General features: G+C 46.1%; 1 protein-coding gene across 5 annotated transcripts; it reads right to left on the bottom strand.

The window, feature by feature from the left end:
- Window positions 1–3,053: 3,053 nt before the first annotated feature.
- On the bottom strand, window positions 3,054–17,483 carry CHRNB3 (cholinergic receptor nicotinic beta 3 subunit). Of its 5 annotated transcripts, none has more exons than XM_074856563.1 (7): window positions 17,241–17,483; window positions 13,426–13,577; window positions 12,351–12,395; window positions 7,544–7,653; window positions 6,789–7,318; window positions 6,436–6,701; window positions 3,054–4,665 (listed from the first exon to the last, which is right to left on the bottom strand). In XM_074856563.1, the coding sequence occupies exons 1-7, from the start codon at window positions 17,326–17,328 to the stop codon at window positions 4,531–4,533; spliced, it is 1,326 nt and encodes a 441-aa protein (XP_074712664.1). In that variant the 5' UTR covers window positions 17,329–17,483; the 3' UTR covers window positions 3,054–4,530. The 5 variants fall into 5 exon arrangements, with proteins under 5 accessions (XP_074712664.1, XP_074712662.1, XP_074712663.1 ...); XM_074856566.1 differs by lacking the exon at window positions 3,054–4,665 and having other exon boundaries at window positions 6,457–6,654; window positions 6,789–6,836; window positions 7,056–7,318; XM_074856561.1 differs by having other exon boundaries at window positions 6,436–7,318.
- Window positions 17,484–17,976: the final 493 nt, after the last annotated feature.

Raw genomic sequence — 17,976 nt, forward strand, 5'->3', positions numbered from 1 at the left:
CTGTGTTTTTAAAACCCAAGACCAACTTGGTTTACACACATTCCAGCGGGAGAAGACTGGCTACCATGAGTCCTGTGCAAAGCTGGGCACCTTGGTCCAAACAGCTCTGCGACAGTTTTTTTGTTTGCTGGCTCCTCATGAGTCAGTGCTGTGTGTGCAAACCTGTAGCTGTAGGGACTCTTCATTTGGAGCTGAAGTTCCTGCTATGTGACCAGGTTCCCAATCCTAGGGCACTTAATCCTTAAATACTTTGTAGATATGCAGCTGGTGTGGTTTCTATACTATGTGGACAATTTACCCTCAGGTCTCTTGTCTGTTTAGATTCCTGTTGGTTTTGTGCTGAAGGATTCTTCTCTAAAAGGCACCATGTCAATTAAAGCCAATGGCTTCAAGGGTAAAAAGCCTTTCTCTCTTATAGGAGGCTCTAAATTTAACTGTACAGTGTCAGTGCAGTGTTTTCAGAGTGTCTGCCATGTATCAGTGTCTGCTTTGGGCATCACCAGTCCTTGGAAAGTATGACTCCCTGTTTCAGAGGTCACTGACTGGCCTTTTACTCCTTTTTGATGCTCCATAATAAAGAGAATAGGACTGAATAAATGTATATGTCAGAGATAAAGGTGAAATGACAAGAATATAACTGTCTTAATCCAGTAGTTGAAATACATAAAATCATAAAACCGTGTTTTCTAAAATCCCCCCGAGTGTTGCATGATTATGTACCAACTGACAGACAGATGTATGGACAAGCATGGTTTGTTTTGTCAGCCTGTCAATTAAATATCATTCCTGGCATATACTTTCTGGAAGAATTTGTATTTTTTTGAAAACTTCCTGATGCACAATGTGTTTAGAGATGCTACTAAATGACATTTGCTATGCTGGTTCTTTAATCAGAAAGGAGGGGAGGGAAAAGGAAGGGAGTTTGTAGAGGAGAGCTGCATTCTAAGCCCGAAAGCTTCATTTCTATAGGAAAGACATCTGACTGCCAGCATTCACTGTTGCAGTCTATTACCATACAAACGATGGAAATACTGTGGCTGAAGTGTACTGCATTGGCGTCATAGGCATGACAGCTGCTACCCCACAGCCAGTAAGTTGATTTTAGCAAAATCCCTGACTTTTTGTCAAAGTATTCACAATTTTACAGCTCCTCATCTCCAGTTAGGAGACCTCAGTGCCCCAGCATCAGCTCCCTGTCTTTGTCATTTACGGTAATACACTTCTCTCTGTCTTGCATCTGGACCTCAAACACAGGGTTTGGTCAGTTTAGCTCATCAGCCTGGTATCCTAAGAAAGTAAGATTTACAAAGTCATGTTCTGTAGCTTTCTGAGTGTACTATTTCCCCTTCCCCCCCATCCAGTACCTTTTGGATCCTTCTTTTGCCATTTTCAGCTGTGTTTGGCACATTCAAAACTTGGGAGCCTTGCATACTCCCGTCAGCTCTGTGAAAGTAGCTGGCTGATTAAAGAGAGGAGGGGAGACACGCGATAAGCATCTCACCTTGGAGAAAGCTGCAGTAGGGGCTCACCTCTGAACTGACATGGAAGAACCCACACAAAAGGTACATTTTTTACTTGCCCCAAGTCTTGTTGGGGAACCTTCTGACTGAAATACCAAGGGAAGTTTCAACCAGAGCTGGTGCCATCCCAGACGCTGGGTTGGGTTGCATACCATGCACAGCCACAGGAGAAGTACTCATGTTCATTGCAAGGCACACAGAGTGGTGTGTCTGTTCTTGCCCCATCAGCTCCAAAGCCACATCGGCAACATCCCTATTGTATGTTCTAGTATAAACATAGCACTGGCAGCAAGAAATCTCCTTTCCTTGAGAATGATGGCATCTCTGAATTGATTTTAAAAGCATAGAAGCAATTTGACAGCTCAACCAGCTCATTACATTTGTTTCCCAAGGGAAACCATTTTTCCACTTTTCCCCCTACTAAAAGGACCAGAGGAGTTTGTCACATTCATCTCTTGGTGAATGAATGATACGGATACATGGTCCTGCCAAGCAGTGCCAAGGCCCTGGCAAACCAGTGCCCAGAGTCAACGCAGCACATGTTGAGGCAGTAGTAAGGCAGAGGATTGCTGGGGTTTTTTTAAGATTTGCAATTTACAATGTTGTCATTCACAGACAGAGCACATGGAGCAGAGGGAAGGAGCGCATTGGAGGACGGTCTGCCCAGATGTCCTTCCTAGTTGTTTTTTAGTGGCAGGCCAGGTTGTGGGACATGCTGAATGCATTTTCAGACCAGTGGCAAGGAGATTCAGGGAAGCTCAGAAACAGTCAGTGCAAGTAAATAATGACTAATGAGACTACAGATGTAGCAGTCCTAGATGCAATGCTAGGAAGATGAGAGGCCAAAAGCCATACCTGTGCAGTGTTCATACATCTCCTGCTCCAAAGATCTGAGCCCTGCTGACCTCCTCTAGCATAAGCCAGAAGAAGCAGCTTGGCGTGAGACACAGCCACGTGTTGCCTTCAGGCAGGCAACTGAAATGTCATGTTGCAAGGTGAGGACAGGACCATCTGCCAGCTAAACACCTGAAGCACTTGCCCAGGAGAGGATTTTGTCATCTGTCATGGCTAAGAGGCAGCCCCCTGGCAGCAGTGCTCAGACGGAAAACCTATTGCTAATTGATTTCAAGAGTCTAAATGCTGGAAAGAAGAGCTTCCTGGCAGTTTTGCTGTGGATATTTCACAGTATTGGCTAGGGAAATAAAATCAGACTTAATGCAAAAAGAGAGGAGCAGCTGGTAGTAAAGTCAATGTCTAGAAGTTTTATACCAGTGTCTTATGTTAAGACATCTATCTGTATATGCTAAACTAAATGGCTCTGTTCTAGGTTCCTGCAATATAATAACCAGATCTGAATGCTCCCTCCTCAAAATCACACACAGAACTAAAAAGTTATGAGGACTTTCCAAGAACATGACAACTCCTCTGTTTGAATAGATTTGAGACAAGGCTTTTAAAATGGGCTACAATCTAGACTTTTCTGACAACAAAACAACAACAAAGCCCAGCATATGAGCACTCTCATCCCAGGAATCATTTACTAAATACATGTTTATTAATAATGATTGCACAAGTGAACAGAACTTTCTGAAGTGACCCAACAAGATGGAATGATACTAATTCACAGATATCTGGTGTGTACACATAATCCAAGCACAAGAATACCTCTGTGTATTTTTAACACATTCTAACCTCCATCCCTCTGGAGAAAGTTTCAAGGCTAGCTAAAGTTTTAACACCAGGTGCACATTTAGACTGTCAAAAATTGGATCTCCAAATCCCTCGCTACCCTTGAAAACATCTACAAGTTCTGAATGGGTTTTTCTAAAGCACTCCATGTCAGCAAAACACTGCCCCAGCAAAAGTGGTGAGAGCTTCACTTGTGCATTTTCTGTCAGGTTTCATTTACACTTTTAAGAGCTGCTGCTAATCATGCAGGAGAATCCCATTTGAATGAATCAAAGGAATGAAACTGTGAATTGCCTGGGCGACACGAACAAATCAACACCCAAAGATGTGTCTTCCCAGTAGGCAGCTCACCCCACAGTTCTCAGGAGAAACTCCACTTCTGCACCAACCACAAGTTTCATTTGCCAAAAACAGTGTCTGCAGCTTCCCTCCAGCTGAACTGTTTAGGAAGATCACTGTTGCCTTATTGAGTAACATAGCCACATTTCTCCAAGCAGTATACTTTGGTTGATCTTCCATTTCCACTTGTCTTGTGAAAAAGCAGGTGCAGGAATCATTGTTTCTAAATGAGGAGCATGGGGAAAATCCTTACTTGTTCAGCCTTTTGGTACATTACAGAGCAGCAGGCAAAACTGCAAATAATACTGAAAAGTGGGTAATACCTTGTAGCTTCCTGACGTCCAAGAGAAGAGACAAAGCGTGCATGCCATAAAGGCTGGTAGCAGGTGGGCAGAGTGGTAAGTTCTGTCACTGTTGAGCTGATCCTGCCGCAAGGTGAAGCCACAGAGTCAAGATTTCAAACATCCCATCTAAAGGTATTTGTACTTCTTGTGATGTACATGCTGTGCAATTGCCAGTTCTGACACATGCAAAGAGCAATCTGTAGAGACTTTGTGGTTTTTACTTGGAAATGTAGATAAACTGAGTACTGATTTGTGTGCCTACTATAACTTCTTTTATAAAGTAGCATTTTAACTGACAGATCTGCCTTTTAAGCGTAATCATTGTGCCAGATGTACTGTTTCCAATTTTAATAATCTTGGCTTTTATTGTAATATAATCAAGCTACTAGGAAAATACTTATAACTCAATTGTGCAACCCCACTTTAGGACTCAGCTGCTCACCAAGCCCTTTTCCTATCTGTCAAATCTGTAACTGGTAGAGTTGTATGCAGATAGAAAGCATTAACCAATGCCCACTGTTACCATCACTTTTCCTCGGTCTTGCTGTTGCTTCCCATCTTGTACAATAGAGACCAAGGTCAAAGGCAACACCATCCCTAGGCATTGTACCTGTTGTATGCTACTGTGAGAGCATTTTCTACAAAGTACTGTTCAGCCACATCTGTAATGCAGGGGTAAAGATGAGAACTGAACCCATCACTGACACCACCAGAAATAGCCATAGGAAGATCCGATCCAGGACTTGAGCTACAAATTTCCAGTCTTGGACAACCTGGGAGGGAGAGACGGAGAACAAACAGAAACAGTAATGAGTCCAGCACTTTATTCATGCTCTACATATATTTTAGCTCAAAAAATCTGTTTTTAAAATTCTAAATTTGTAGTGTGCTGTATCCTAAAACTGACATGGATGACTTTTTCAGCATCCATAGCTGTGAGTCACTCAAAACCCCAAAACAAATCTGTAGTTTTACACACATGGTAATAAAACTTCTTTTAGCCTGTGCAAAAGCTTTCAGCTTAGTGCATATGTGAAAGTTTACTGATTCAAGCTTGAAGATGACTTTATAATGAACTGTTTTTCTTTCCATAGAACTGCATCTCCCCTGAAGTGCCAGGACGTGGCTCTAGCACAGACATTGCTTCTAGTTCAAGTGGTCTTATTGGTTTGTGTTTGCCTAAGTGCTCTGTTTGCTCAGATTGTGTGCATTGAGGAGGTGGAGGCAAATTTTGCATTGTGAGTACTGGCACAACCCTGTACACACAAAAGGACTATTTATAAAAGCAATGCAAGTGACTTTTTTTATTAAAAATTATTTCAGCTTCAAACAGAAGGCTTCACTCATGGACACTATATGCTCACAAACTGCATGTTTCATTTACTCTTCATCTCTCTGCTGAAGTCATCTCAGCACAGTTTGAACAAAGCCCTTGTCTTTTGGTAAAAGGGTGCTAACAGAAGTTTTTCTCTTCCCAATGCATCTCATGCAAGGGTAAGAGAGCACAGCAATGTTGGGGTTAGGGTTAGGGTAGGGTTAGGGTTAGGGTTAGGGTCATTAGGGTTAGACTGTTAGGGTTAGGGGTTAGGGGTTAGGGATTAGGGTTAGGCCATTATGGTTAGGGTTAGGGTTAGGCCATTACAGTTAGGGTTAGGGGTTAGGGGTAGGGTTAGGTATTAGAGTTAGGCCATTAGGGTTAGTCTTAGGGTTAGGGCATTAGGTTTAGGGTTAGGGTTAGAGTTAGGCCTTTAGGGTTAGGGTTAGGGGTAGTGTTAGGGTTAGGGTTACACGGTTAGGGTTAGGGTCATTAGGGTTAGAGTTAGGGTTAGGCCATTAGGGTTAGGGGTTAGGGTTAGGGTCATTAGGGTTAGGGTTAGAGTTAGGCCTTTAGGGTTAGGAGTAGTTTTAGGGTTAGGGTCATTAGGGTTAGAGTTAGGGTTAGGCCATTAGGGTTAGGCATTAGGGTTAGGGGTTAGGGTAGATGCATTGTTTATGCACACACATATTTGCCATTTTGATAGTCACGTGGATTGTTGGGAGAAGGAAAAACATGGTAGTTGGGGACTGATCTGATGTTAGCAAAAATCTAGAAGACCTTTTGAGAAGAATCAAAGCAGGGCAGCTGCACTGTCTATAGTCACAGAGAGGCCAGGACTGAGACCTAGCAACTGTCATAGAGCCTGCCTATTTCAGAGAGTTTCAGAGCATGTGACAACTCAGAGATTTTCCAGATTCATGTCTATCCCAAATTTAAGCAGGCCAAGCTTATTCAAATAATCCCGAAACAGGAATTCCTTCAAGGGAGGCTGCTGTGGCTTCTTGCTTCTGTGAAGAGCAGGGACTCACAGCACTATACAGTTCTCCCTGAAGCAGTGCATTTTCCCAAAACCCGTATTATTTATCAAGCAAGGGAAGCTCCCAGGCCATGTCTCAGATGACAGCAGGAGAAAGAGGCAAAGGGAAAGGCATGCAGAAAAGGTAAGAGCTTGGAAGCCACTGCTCTCAAGAAAACTGTGATCCCTCCTTGCCCTCTCTTCACCTACCTGTCTGATGAAATGCTCCTTTTTAACATGCTTGGAAATGTATCGAATGGAGTCGGCTGCTTTTTCCAGAAAGGCAGTAACAATTTTCTCTCTGTCTTTTGCTTGCTTGTGTTTCTGTTTCCCCAGGAGCTTTGATTTCAAAGTGGTTTCCCTTTCTTCAGTCTCTGAGAAGGAGTAACGATCTACATGGCCCTTCATGCAGAGCAGCTGAGGCAATTTCTGGAGGAAGAGTCTTTTAACCCAGGGAGCCATGGGATGATAAGTTGCTGAGGAGCGATGGTGGACATTGATAACAAACACAGTCACGATGATAGAGAGGGTCACAAAAATCATGATGAACAGCAGATACTCACCAATCAGAGGGATGACTTTGGAAGAAGAAGGGATTATTTCCTCAATCACTAAAAGGAAAACAGTGAGGGAGACTAAAACTGATGTAGATAATGAAAGCTTTTCTCCTTCATCTGAAGGCAGGTAAAACACCAGGACAGTTAGAAAAGACAGTCCCAGGCAAGGGATTATTAAGAAAAGAGTATAAAACAGCGGAAGTCGTCTCAACACAAAGGAGTAAGTGACAAATGGGTAAGAGTACAACCCGTCCTTCCTGTTGCCTTTCATACCTTTGGCATTTAAGATCTCCCACTCCCCGTTATCAAAGAAGTCTTTCCTGTCTACATTTTCATCCACTAAAATCAAGTCCACCATACTGCCATCATATGTCCATGACCCAAACTTCATGGAGCAGTTTTGTCTGTCGAAGGGGAAGAAGGTCACGTCCATCATGCAAGAGCTCTTATAACTGGCTGGTGGCATCCACGTCACCACTCCATTGTACTTGACTATGACTTTGGTCATCAGGGATCCTTCAAAACGTCCATCAGCACTGCAAGTTGGACAGGAAGAAACAGCACCAAGTTCAGTACTATGTTTGCCCCAGTCCTACCCCCCCACAGCTCTGCCTTCTGCCTATCACCTGGAGCACAAGGGAAGCCAACATTCATACTGCTGAAAGAAGCAGCCTTCTGACAGCACACGCAAGCTTAACGGCGACTGGCATGCCTTGCCCAAGCTCTGGCCTAAGCCTGGAGCAAGGAGCCATGCTACTCACTTTTCAAACAAAACAATGTCAGGAAGCCACAGGGACTCAGAGGGGACACGGATGGCAGTGATCCCACCATATTCCTCTGGATTCCAGGAGAGCTTGTAGTCAATCCATTCCTGTAACAAGCCAGCAGAGTCCTCTGCACACTCATACACAACAGCCTCATTCCTCCTCCCACCACCTGCCTCAGAGGGACTGCATTGCACAGCACAATGGACAGAGCTTAATGTAAGACTGCACAGCTGCAGAGAGGATGCCAGGCAGGCATGGCTGGGAGATGTCAATCCCCACAAGCACTACCCCTCCAGCCACAGGTGGGCCCCAACAACCCATCCCTTTGCAGGCAACCCCGAGGCAGGCACTCCCGGAGAGCACTTGACTCTCACTTCGCTCACCCATCTGCCCAGCCCACCTGAGTGGTAGTCCAGAAGGAAGGAGCCACTTCCCTTGGGTATGGCACTTTGTCCCTCTGAGAACCAGCCTATGACGTTTTTCGCTGGCACTGAACCTGTAGAAGAACCAGCTGGCATGGCTAGTACTACCCTAGTGACAGACAGGTGGCCTTTAATTACTTTTCAGTGGAGACCTGTCTTTTTTCAGTGAACAGAATACAACATCCAATATCTGTACACTGTCCTTGCAAACCAAATCATCGTTTTTTCATCAGAAAGACCTGCACACTATTGCAGGAAAAATAATACAACACTATTATAAAGCATTTGGTTACAGTCCTGAAGAGATAACACTAAAAAAGCAAAAGCAAGGGGAGTCCTGTCCATTTTCATTATGCTGAACTCCAGAATAATTTTTCTCTCCTCTTTTTGTTTTTCAGATGGGGACATCCTAGCAAAGTGGCTCTAGCAACCTGGAGATTTCCACAAAGATGTAGTGGAAAAACAGCTCTCTGTTCCCCATTCACTACTGATGGGGGTTTTCACTTACCCATGGGAATAGCAGCAAGAGGAAGAAAGAACTGTAGACTGTGGTCAGTACCAAGAAGCGGAAGATGAACCACTTTCCATTAAGCTCCAGCACTAAGAGCTCCCCGAGGATGGGGAGGGCTCATCCTTCTCTGAGTAATTTCCTCTATGACTTAAGGACGAGCCAAAATGTGATACTCTCTGCTTCTTCTCCCACCATATTGTTCCCCTCTTACTTCTTCAATTCCACACGCTTTTCACAGCTATACCTACAGACACTTGTTATTGCAGTCCTTTACAGTGTGACAGCAACCCTGAGCCTCAGTAGAGGCCTAAACACAGACAGTAAGAACAAGCATTTTCGTCCTCTAGGTGCAGGGATGGGATGGGGCCGCAGGTCATGGGCAGGTGGCTGATAGAGCCCTCCTAAAATCTGGACCAAGGCACAAGCAAAGGAGGCAGTTGCCCAGGGTGTTATCATAGCAGGATTAATGCCCCACTACCTGCACCAGCAGACACATGGACCCACTCTCTGAACTGCCCAAATGACTGGCATCAGCTATCAGGCACAGTCCTCCACCCCTGGCTCCTCTTGCTGCTCTTTCTCCTCCCTGCAGGAGGGATGGGAGCTGTTCAGGTGTAGAAAGAGAAGAGCAGTCATTGCCGCTCTTAGCCTCAGCAGAAGGGACAGAGCACACCACTTTTTCTGTGGATGGGTATGTACCAGATGTTTCCAGCAGCCTGGGTTGTTAGGTGGGCACAGACTCACACATGTCCTGGACATGTCCTGTAATTGATGCAAGGGGGCTTAGGCTGGAAACATATCTGTTATGCAAGTGGATAGTCAGGGCTGACTGCATCAGCTAACACAGTCAGCTCATAGTATGCACTAACACAACAGAAGCAAATACCCTGTGAGCCACCTGGAGATATAATCATCCCTCTGGAGTGGAATTGGAACAGCCCCTTGGCCTGGGTTATTTGCTACATCTGCAATACTCCTCCCACCCCTCTGCCCTGCATTGATTTATCTCCCAGCTAAAGTGCTCTTTCGTGTCTGCAAGGCAAATGGTTGCGTGTCTTCTTTTTAGAGCAGAAAATAGACTGTGTGCAGACTTTGAAGATGAGCAGTTTAAAATGGGAATCTCCCTACGGGCTATGCTGACACAAACTGTAGCAGCAGATGTGAAGGGCCCTTTCCTCTCTTCTCCCTTTCTTCCAAGCTGCTCTCCTCTTCCTCCAGTTCTGCCAAATTCCTGTCTCTGGGCTGTCACTGAAGTGCTCAATCCACAGCAAGTGGACTAAGAAACACTGGATACAGATTCTTGACTCTTGATGGTAGACACCATAGCTTGCCTGAACCCCTTTGTGCCTTGTGTGCTTGCCTGCATACACATCATTAAGTCCCACCATCTTGAACATCTGGACATTTGAGGTTAAAAAAAAAAAAAAAGAAATCCCTTGGGTTTAAGCTTTGCTCACCTGAGAAAAGCCAGACTCTTGCAGAAAAATTATGACTGTGATTCCCCCTAAACCTCACACACCTAGGGGGAGGCCCAGACTTCCCTGACTTCCTGCAGAAGGACAGGTTCTGATTTGGTTTAGTGTTTTTCACTTTTCCCTACGCAAAAGAAAAAAATATTTTTATTCTGCTTAGTTTTATGGATTTTTTCATAGCTGTTGTGCTTATGCACTCTAATAATCCACCAAGCACTGGATTGCTCTTGGGACCAGTTCCTACAAGAATGCATGACTTCCAAAGCAGGACACCTGGCTTAGGCCACAGGTATTTAGGGCTCCTCCTGACCTCATAGGGGCATCTGCATGTGCCTGTGTCTCACTTATTTTTGGCCCCCATTGCATTTCATTTGGGCCTTGATGTTCTCAGGCACTCAGATGGAGAAAAAAATATTAGAAATGGTAACAACTAGTGAGAGCCCAGCTCAATGATTCTGAAAATCACAGTGCTGAGTTACCCTAGGGAGCTGCCCTGGCTAAAATCTGAGCACAGTCTCCAAAGGCTCCAGAGAAATCAGCATGTCTACAGTGCAGACTCCAGGGTACGTCCTTCTTTTAGCTACAGCATGAGGCAGAAGGATTAGATAAAGTGACTTCCCCCTCATTCTCATCCTCCCCAATACCCAAGAGGCAATGAGTGGGTGGTGGCATGGAGTAACCTACAGCAGAACCTGATTTCCCACAGCAAGAATGGTGACACAGCCTTCAGGCTATGACTCTGGGGAGGTCAATGCTGCAGTACAAACAGGGTGTCAGCATGGATGGGCTAACCTGAAATGTCCCCACACAGGTTCATGCAGCAATGGAGAGGACCGTTAGGTGTCTGTCTGCCTTAGCATCTCAGGCCTAATGCCCTAGGGCAGCCTGGGTTTGTATTTGGCCTGCTAATGTCAGTCAATACTTCAGGTCCCTCTCTTCTGCAGTCACTGTAACCTTGCATTTGGCAAGATGTCACCCAGCCAGAGGGATGAAGGCTGCCCCAGGGCTTAGGAGACTTTGCTGTCCTGGGTGGAGCAAGCAGCCAAGTCTTGCCTAAGAAGAAGGAGATGGTCAGACCCAGGAATATTCTGTCAAAGGTTGCAAAAGGCTGTAAAATCTTTCTGGGGACACTTTCAGGAATAGAGAGAATGAGGAGGGTGAAGTGGGTTGATTCCACACCTGAAGACTGCAGGGCTTGGACCTGCAGGTGGAGCTGGGTGCTGGTGGGAATGGGGAGAGGACAGACAGGGGGTTTACTTTTGTAGAAGGGCTCTGCTCTCCACCCAAGTGGCTACTCAAACAGAGTAAGGAAGTCGAGATCTGGCCCTGTGAACATGAGGGGCTCTGCAATTGCAGCTGAAGGTGGGGAAAACGTAACATGTCAGCTCTTTCCAGGCAAGCTCTCAGCAGTTGAATTCAGATCCATAGCAAATTTCCCCAGAAAAATGGGAAATTCTTGTACTCCCTGCAGTAAGGGGAGGTCTGAGCTCCTCCCTCTTCAAGGGAGAGACCATCTTTGCACATAATGTCCATACAGCCTTTAGGAGTCCTGCTCCATCCAGAAGTTCACACTCCCTGCAGCACTACGTGTATCAGACTGAGAACAAAAACTGAGCCACATTTCTCCTTCCCAGCACAGCGACCCCTGGGAGCCACTTCCCATGGCACCATCGCAAGTATGGCTTGAGGTTTATGTCCTCTGCCTAGGATCAGATGACATGTTTATAGATACTCATATGGCTGAGAGACTTAAAATAATTGTCACAAGGTCAATAAACTGGTGCAATGTAATCTAAACCAAATGCAGCATTCTTCAGGAGTGAAAAAGAAAGGAGACCTAACAGTTCAACTTGCACCTTTCCCCCATTTGTATAATTTATTGTCACTTCCAGAAGTAATTATGTTAGAGAGATCTGATTAATTTGCCACAGAGTTTAATTGGGGGGGGGGGGTAAGGGGGGATAACATGATGGCATTTTCTTTCTCTTTACTTATGCTGACGAAGAAATCTGAGGCACCAGTCTTAGCTCAGGTGAGATAGACAGTACTTGTGTGACCTCTAAGTCTGAGACAGGATGGTTCCTCAGGGCACACACAGCATCCCAGGAACAGCTACTGCAGTATCAAGAGATGTTGCTTCCCTGAAATACAGCTGACTTGAATACACAGCTAGGGTGCAGGCCAGGAGAAGAGGGTATCCTATTTCCTAAAGCTCCACCTGTCCGCCTTTCTGCCCTTTTATATGAAAACTTCAGGCAAGGTAACATGGTGCTGCTTTTGTCTGACCACTCAGTGTCATGAAAGGGGATGGATGGTGCAGCGGGCAGCAGGCTGGGATAGCTGCTTCGCTCAGTAGTCCCACACTGAAAGGGGAGGTCTGATTTGGTCTAGTTTACCTGCTTCAGCCACACGTTGGTTGTCATCAGCTGATTCTTCTCATCCTAGGGTGACACAAGGTAGAGAGCATTGCAATACCAAAACAGCCAGAAGAAACAGACCCTATGCCTGCTGAGTCCACCCTGTGCTGAGCAGAGGAGACCCCTATGGTCCTGTTTCCCCATGGGCCTGGGCTTTTAAGTCACTGTTGGGGGAAGAGAACTGACTTTCTAGGTGCTGCCCCTGCTCTCGCTGGGAGCTCCTGAGGCTGGAAAAATCAAGATGTGGCATTTCACAGTAGTCCAAAAGAATCAGATGCCAAAGAGCAGGGAGGCAGCAGGGCTCAGCCAGCAAGTGGGGTCAGGACACACATGGTTGTGGGCTCACAGGATAGCTTGTCTCCCCACACTGCTCAGCCTGGAGTGAGTTTGGGAAGATACAAGCTGAAACATTGTCCTGAACATGTGAACAGAGCACAGGATCAGAGTCTGCCTTCCACAGCACAAGGGGATCCTGCCAAGAGCCAGGAGATGCAAGGAGCATGCTGTTGTGTGGGTACCTTTGAGCTCTGTGCAAATTGCACTGTGCATTGCAGTGATGGAGGGGAAGGGGAAGGGAAATTTTCCCTATGGGCAAAAATATAGGATTGTCTGTTTTGCCTCTAGTGGCCAGCAGGGTCAAGATACAAGCTGCCTTTGACCTGAATACAAGTTTACTTGTAGTAAGCAATGTCCAACCAGCTCTACTCTTCCTCACCTCTGTCTTGTAGCTGTCTTTTCATTAAATTACAAATGTAAATGTCAGGAATTGACTGGCATGGACTGTTGATTAACACCTGATGCAATGAGGCCTTATTCCCTGAGAACACCAGGGAAAAAAGGACCTTCAGCTTTGCTGCAAAACAAACGAGTCTTACAGCCCATGCTGTGTGTGGGGCAGGAGCACCACACCACACTCAGTGTTTTGTTGCCTGACCATCACTTTGCATTTCATGTGTCAGAAGTCAAAAGCCAACAGCATCACCAGCCCTCCCAGGTGGATGCATGACTGTCTATAAAAGAAAGAATGTTTTACCAAGCCCAACACAAGACTTACCACATCCACAAGCTGTGATATCTTTAATCCAAAAAGAACTTTGATGGTGTCATTGGAGTTTTCCACGGGGCGGACCCATTTCTGATAGCCTTGAAATAAGTGCTTGAGGAGAGCGTCCTCATTTTCAGCGATTGAACTGAAGGCAGCCACATCTGGAAGAGAACAACAGAGAGTAGGGCCATGCCAGAAAGCAGACGTGAAGAATGGCATGACCTGAAGAAGTGAGGCAGAGCAATGATGTGAGACAAATTTGCCTCTGGGCAGCTCTTGCCAGTAAAATCTGTAGGAATTCAGATGCACAGACTCTCGTCAGGACTAGGCGGACGGGAGGGGAGGGCAACACAGCCCAAGCCCAACTCACACAGAAAAATCATCACACGAGAGCAGTGATGACCTTGCACTAGGTTTCTGGTTTTTGTGTTCTTTTTGTCTTGAGTCAACGTACTTGCCCAGTCTTTCTTGTTTATTACTCATTAGAAAATCCACAGGCTCAGAGCATCAGGTACTCTCTTTCACTCTTAAGTAGTAAATATCCAGCCTGATAAATGCAACCCTCAGAAAGAGTTCTGTTTTTTCAGATACCTGTGGAGTACCACAGATAACTGGGGCCACAGGGGAAATTTGGTCACTGTGGGGCAATCCCTGGCTGGCTGGTTTGCAGCTAGAAACAGCAGCAATACACCGTGAACAATTTAGGGTCCAGGAATTTCACTTGCACTTGTGTGTTTCTATGATGTCTCTGAGAGAGAGACTGCCCTGTGCAAGGATTGGGCTGGTGGGATTTCCTTGCTGTTTTTCTGACCTGTAAGCTAGATCTGAGGGAGCCTCATGCAGCACTCGGAAATGAATCTCCTCTGGGCTTAACAGAAGATAGCAGCAAATAGTTGAGAAAGTTGAATTCTCCCAGCTGGAGAAGTTGATTGGGTGAACAACAGCATCAGTGGAGCAAAAAGCAAAAGGACTCATCTGGCAGCAGGAGGAGCTGGATGATGTAGCCAGGGTCTGCCCACAGCCAAGCATGGAGCCATCATGGTCCGTACCTGCAAGACTTGGGATTCCCCTGGTCCCTTCCACCATGTTACCTCTTCCCCCTGCTACCATGAAAGGGGAAGGGCCATTCAGACCCTCAATCCTTTCCCCAATGCCAGCCCCACTCTCTATGATGCTGAGGTCCTGACATGACCTCCACTTCTACTCTTGTGCACACGCACAGCACCCAAGGATGAAAAGGATTTCATCTATCTTCAAAGGCACCATGGAGCAAAAAGGAGCTCATGTTGATCGATCCTGTTCCACAGTGGTCACAGCCAATATTGCTGTACAAAGGGGACCTCACAGGGCACTGCCCTGGGCCCACCTTATCCCCTCACCACCCATTCCCTGCCAGCTCCAATGTGAGCAGGACACCCGTGCCTAGATTGCCAGCCATCAGGTGCAGAAGGGGTCTGCAGGCAGAGGGCTGCAGCTGAGGGACGGTGCGAGGATTGGGCAATGGAAGAGCCCTGGCAAGGAGGCACAGCTGAGGGGCTCACACACACTGGGCAGCAAACATCAGAGGTAAGGCAGCCCTCAGCAGGGTCCCTGTGCCATGGGAAAAGAGGAAAGGGCATCCGAGCTCAGCAGTGCCTCCAGAGAGAAAACTGGAGGCAGAGGGTAATGTTCTGCCACATGCAGGGAGGAAAGGGTGTGATCACAGACCACTATCCCTGTCTGTGTTCTCTTCCCGCAGCAGCTGCTATTCACCTTCTGGGTGAGACAGGCCATGCAGCCTCCTCTCTCTCAGTGGGGTCTATGTGAGGCCATGGGCAGGGGCAGACCTGTCAGCCTGGCAGAAAGTGGCACTGCTGCCTAAGGCAAAAACCTGCTCCCATGAGAGAGTTTCCCATTGGACAAAATAATTTCCTAATGCAGTCTGGATTCTCTCAAGGTAGCACAAGGTCCAAGCAGCACTGTCATCCCCCACTTCCAGCCACAGCAAATGCCCATTCCTCTTTGAGAAGCTGTAAACTCTGAAGCCTAATGATTGCTGCTCACAGGGTAACAATTACTTTACTGTTCGATGTTCTAGCACATGCCATGCTTGTCTTCTGTTGTTGGACATGCAGTTGTGGTGGGGTTACCAAACCTTGGAGAGGTGGAGGCCAGCTGGTCAGAGGGAGTTTTCACACTCCTTTCCACCTGCTCTGCACCACAGCCAGGGATAGGGTCATGCAGTTGTCAACAAAGTTTATAGCAACCTCTGCAGCCACCCTGTGTCTTGCTGCTTTGTCACAAGCCTTCGAGGTCTGCTATTACCAGCTGGGAAACCACAAATGCCTTCTCCTTCTGCTTGCTCCAGAGTTTATTCTCACTCCAGGGCTAACCCTAGCTCCACCGCAGCAAATGGGGGGCAGACTCTGAGGCCCGACCTAAGAAACTGGATTACCTACACAAATATGCCACACAGGCATAACCAAAAGAAAACTCAACAAAAAGAAGAGAGAACGTATTTCTCCCCCCTCACTACCCACAACCTCAGTGGTCCAATCACCTGACACATAAGAGTCACTGCAGAGACCCTAGTTCCCAGCCCTTTTGCTTTCCATTTAGGAGGATTACAGGGGTGCATGTTTGTTAAACACAGGAAATTTAATGGGAAAGCCATTGACTAGAAAAAATCCACAACCCCAAAACATGCAGGATCAAAACCAGATTTATCTTAGTGCTGGAATACATTGCTCTGTGTTTATTTGAGTATAACTCTCTGCGTACACATACACAACCACACATCCCATGGGCATCGTGTCCATGGCTGTGTATGAACTCCCTCAGGAAAATGGTGCTGTTTCACAGCCCGTACCTCACATGAAGTCCAAGGGCTCTGATGCTCCAAGGGGGTATAGCAGAGAGGTGGTAAAGCTGGTTTTGGGGCTGGATGTGTTGATACTCAGCTGCTGGGAAGCCACAGAAAAGAGTGAAAAAGACTTGAGAAGTCTCACAAAGAAGAAAGCCGGAAGGAACAAGGTTGGTTCGCTTATAAGACAGCCTCGGTACTGGCAGAAGGACAGTTTAAAAGCAATGAGGAGGAAGATATATGAAGCCGAAAAAATAGCCTAAAAGCTCCTTTGATCAAGCCCCATATGATGATTAAATTAGATAAAGGGATGGAGAAAACACTGAACAAAGTAGCACTGCCTTTGAAAAAACAGAGAAGTAGCCATAGAAGAGATGCATCCCTGAATTTACCATATGGTGCACAGAGAAGGCAAAAGTTGGGTATCTTCCTGTCAGGTTACCACATGTACAAGTAACCAAGCACTGTTTGCCATCTTTCCTCTCCTCCAGGTTCCCGTTTCTCTCTGCAGTCCGTGCCAGGAGCAGTTCCTCACAGGCACAGGAGCAAGAGACGTGGGACAGGAAGTCTGCTAAACAAATGTGCAAAACACCCTGAGAAATACAGGCAGGACACTTAGCCTTTCATCACCTTGCCTGAGGCATTTCAATTTTCCTCCTGGTGATGGAGATTGTCTCGTAATTCCCTTTAGCAGTACGAGTCGAGTTTAGGATTTTTTTGTTAACTTCTGCCCACTGACCACCACCACCCCACCCCCACTCCCAACCCAGCTATTAAAACCTTGCCACCAAACTGGCTGTGGTTGCAATACAAAGGCAGCAGCTGATACAACCCTCTTTTTCTAGTCAGACGGTGTTAAGAAGAGATCAAGGGAAGCCAGCATCTACCTTATCTCAGCAAGCAGCAGCTAACTGGTCAGTAGAAAAAAAAAAAATCTTGAACATCTGCAGCTTGGCTTGGAAGAAGAAGAAATAGCACTTACCTGAGCGGCTCAAACACAGCACAAAGAGCACTAGGCAAAGCATGGGCACCACCGTGGTTTTTCCTTTAGTCTGATCTTTTGTTTTCATAAGCAAATTGGTCCCATCCTAGTAGGGTACTAAAACAATCTAGTTAAAAATCAAGGCAGACAGTTGAGTCTGCAAGGCAAGACGGCACATTCTGAGCCTTATCTTGCCTCATCATGATGCTCTGTTAATCACACTTCATTGATTTTCAGTCAGCTGTCACATCCCCTCAAGCCTGAAACAGGGCTCTGGGTCCTAAACTCTGATTTGTTTGTGGTGGTATTTGGGTTGCTATAGCTGCTTCGGTCTAGGATTTGAAGTGAGGCAAGGTTTTTAAGGTGGGGTAGTATCTTGTAATATACTGCCAGTTACAGCTGGGGAAAAAAAAAACAGGCTGCAGATCAGACCTAAAGACAAATCACATGCCTGAAAGGTTGGTTGTTTGCTTCAGCTGTATCAGTTGGTCTAATAAAAGGGGCAGTCTCCCTACAGACTTAACTTAGCTTATTTATTTTTCATACTACACTTGCTGTTTTACAGCTATAAAATGGATTTTGGGAGGAAAAAACCCAGTAAGATATAGGTGGGAAAACAGGGCTGATTTCTAAATTTATATCTCATCACTCATACACGAAACATCACAGACAACAGCATGGAAATGCTTGCACAGTACTATCTATTGGCAAGAGAAGAAGAGTGATGCAAAATTGT

Source organism: Strix uralensis, chromosome Z (assembly GCF_047716275.1).
Source record: "Strix uralensis isolate ZFMK-TIS-50842 chromosome Z, bStrUra1, whole genome shotgun sequence".
Classification (NCBI taxonomy): Eukaryota; Metazoa; Chordata; class Aves; order Strigiformes; family Strigidae; genus Strix; species Strix uralensis.

Excerpts from the sequence above, each read along its gene's own strand:
- CHRNB3 (XM_074856561.1), bottom strand. The coding sequence starts at position 17,328 with ATGAAAACAAAAGATCAGACTAAAGGAAAAACCACGGTGGTGCCCATG. Across the intron at positions 7,319-7,543 it reads GACATTGTTTTGTTTGAAAA|TGCTGATGGACGTTTTGAAG; the intron begins GTGAGTAGCATG and ends TCCAACTTGCAG. Across the intron at positions 4,666-6,435 it reads AGGAGCATTTCATCAGACAG|GTTGTCCAAGACTGGAAATT; the intron begins GTAGGTGAAGAG and ends TCTCCCTCCCAG.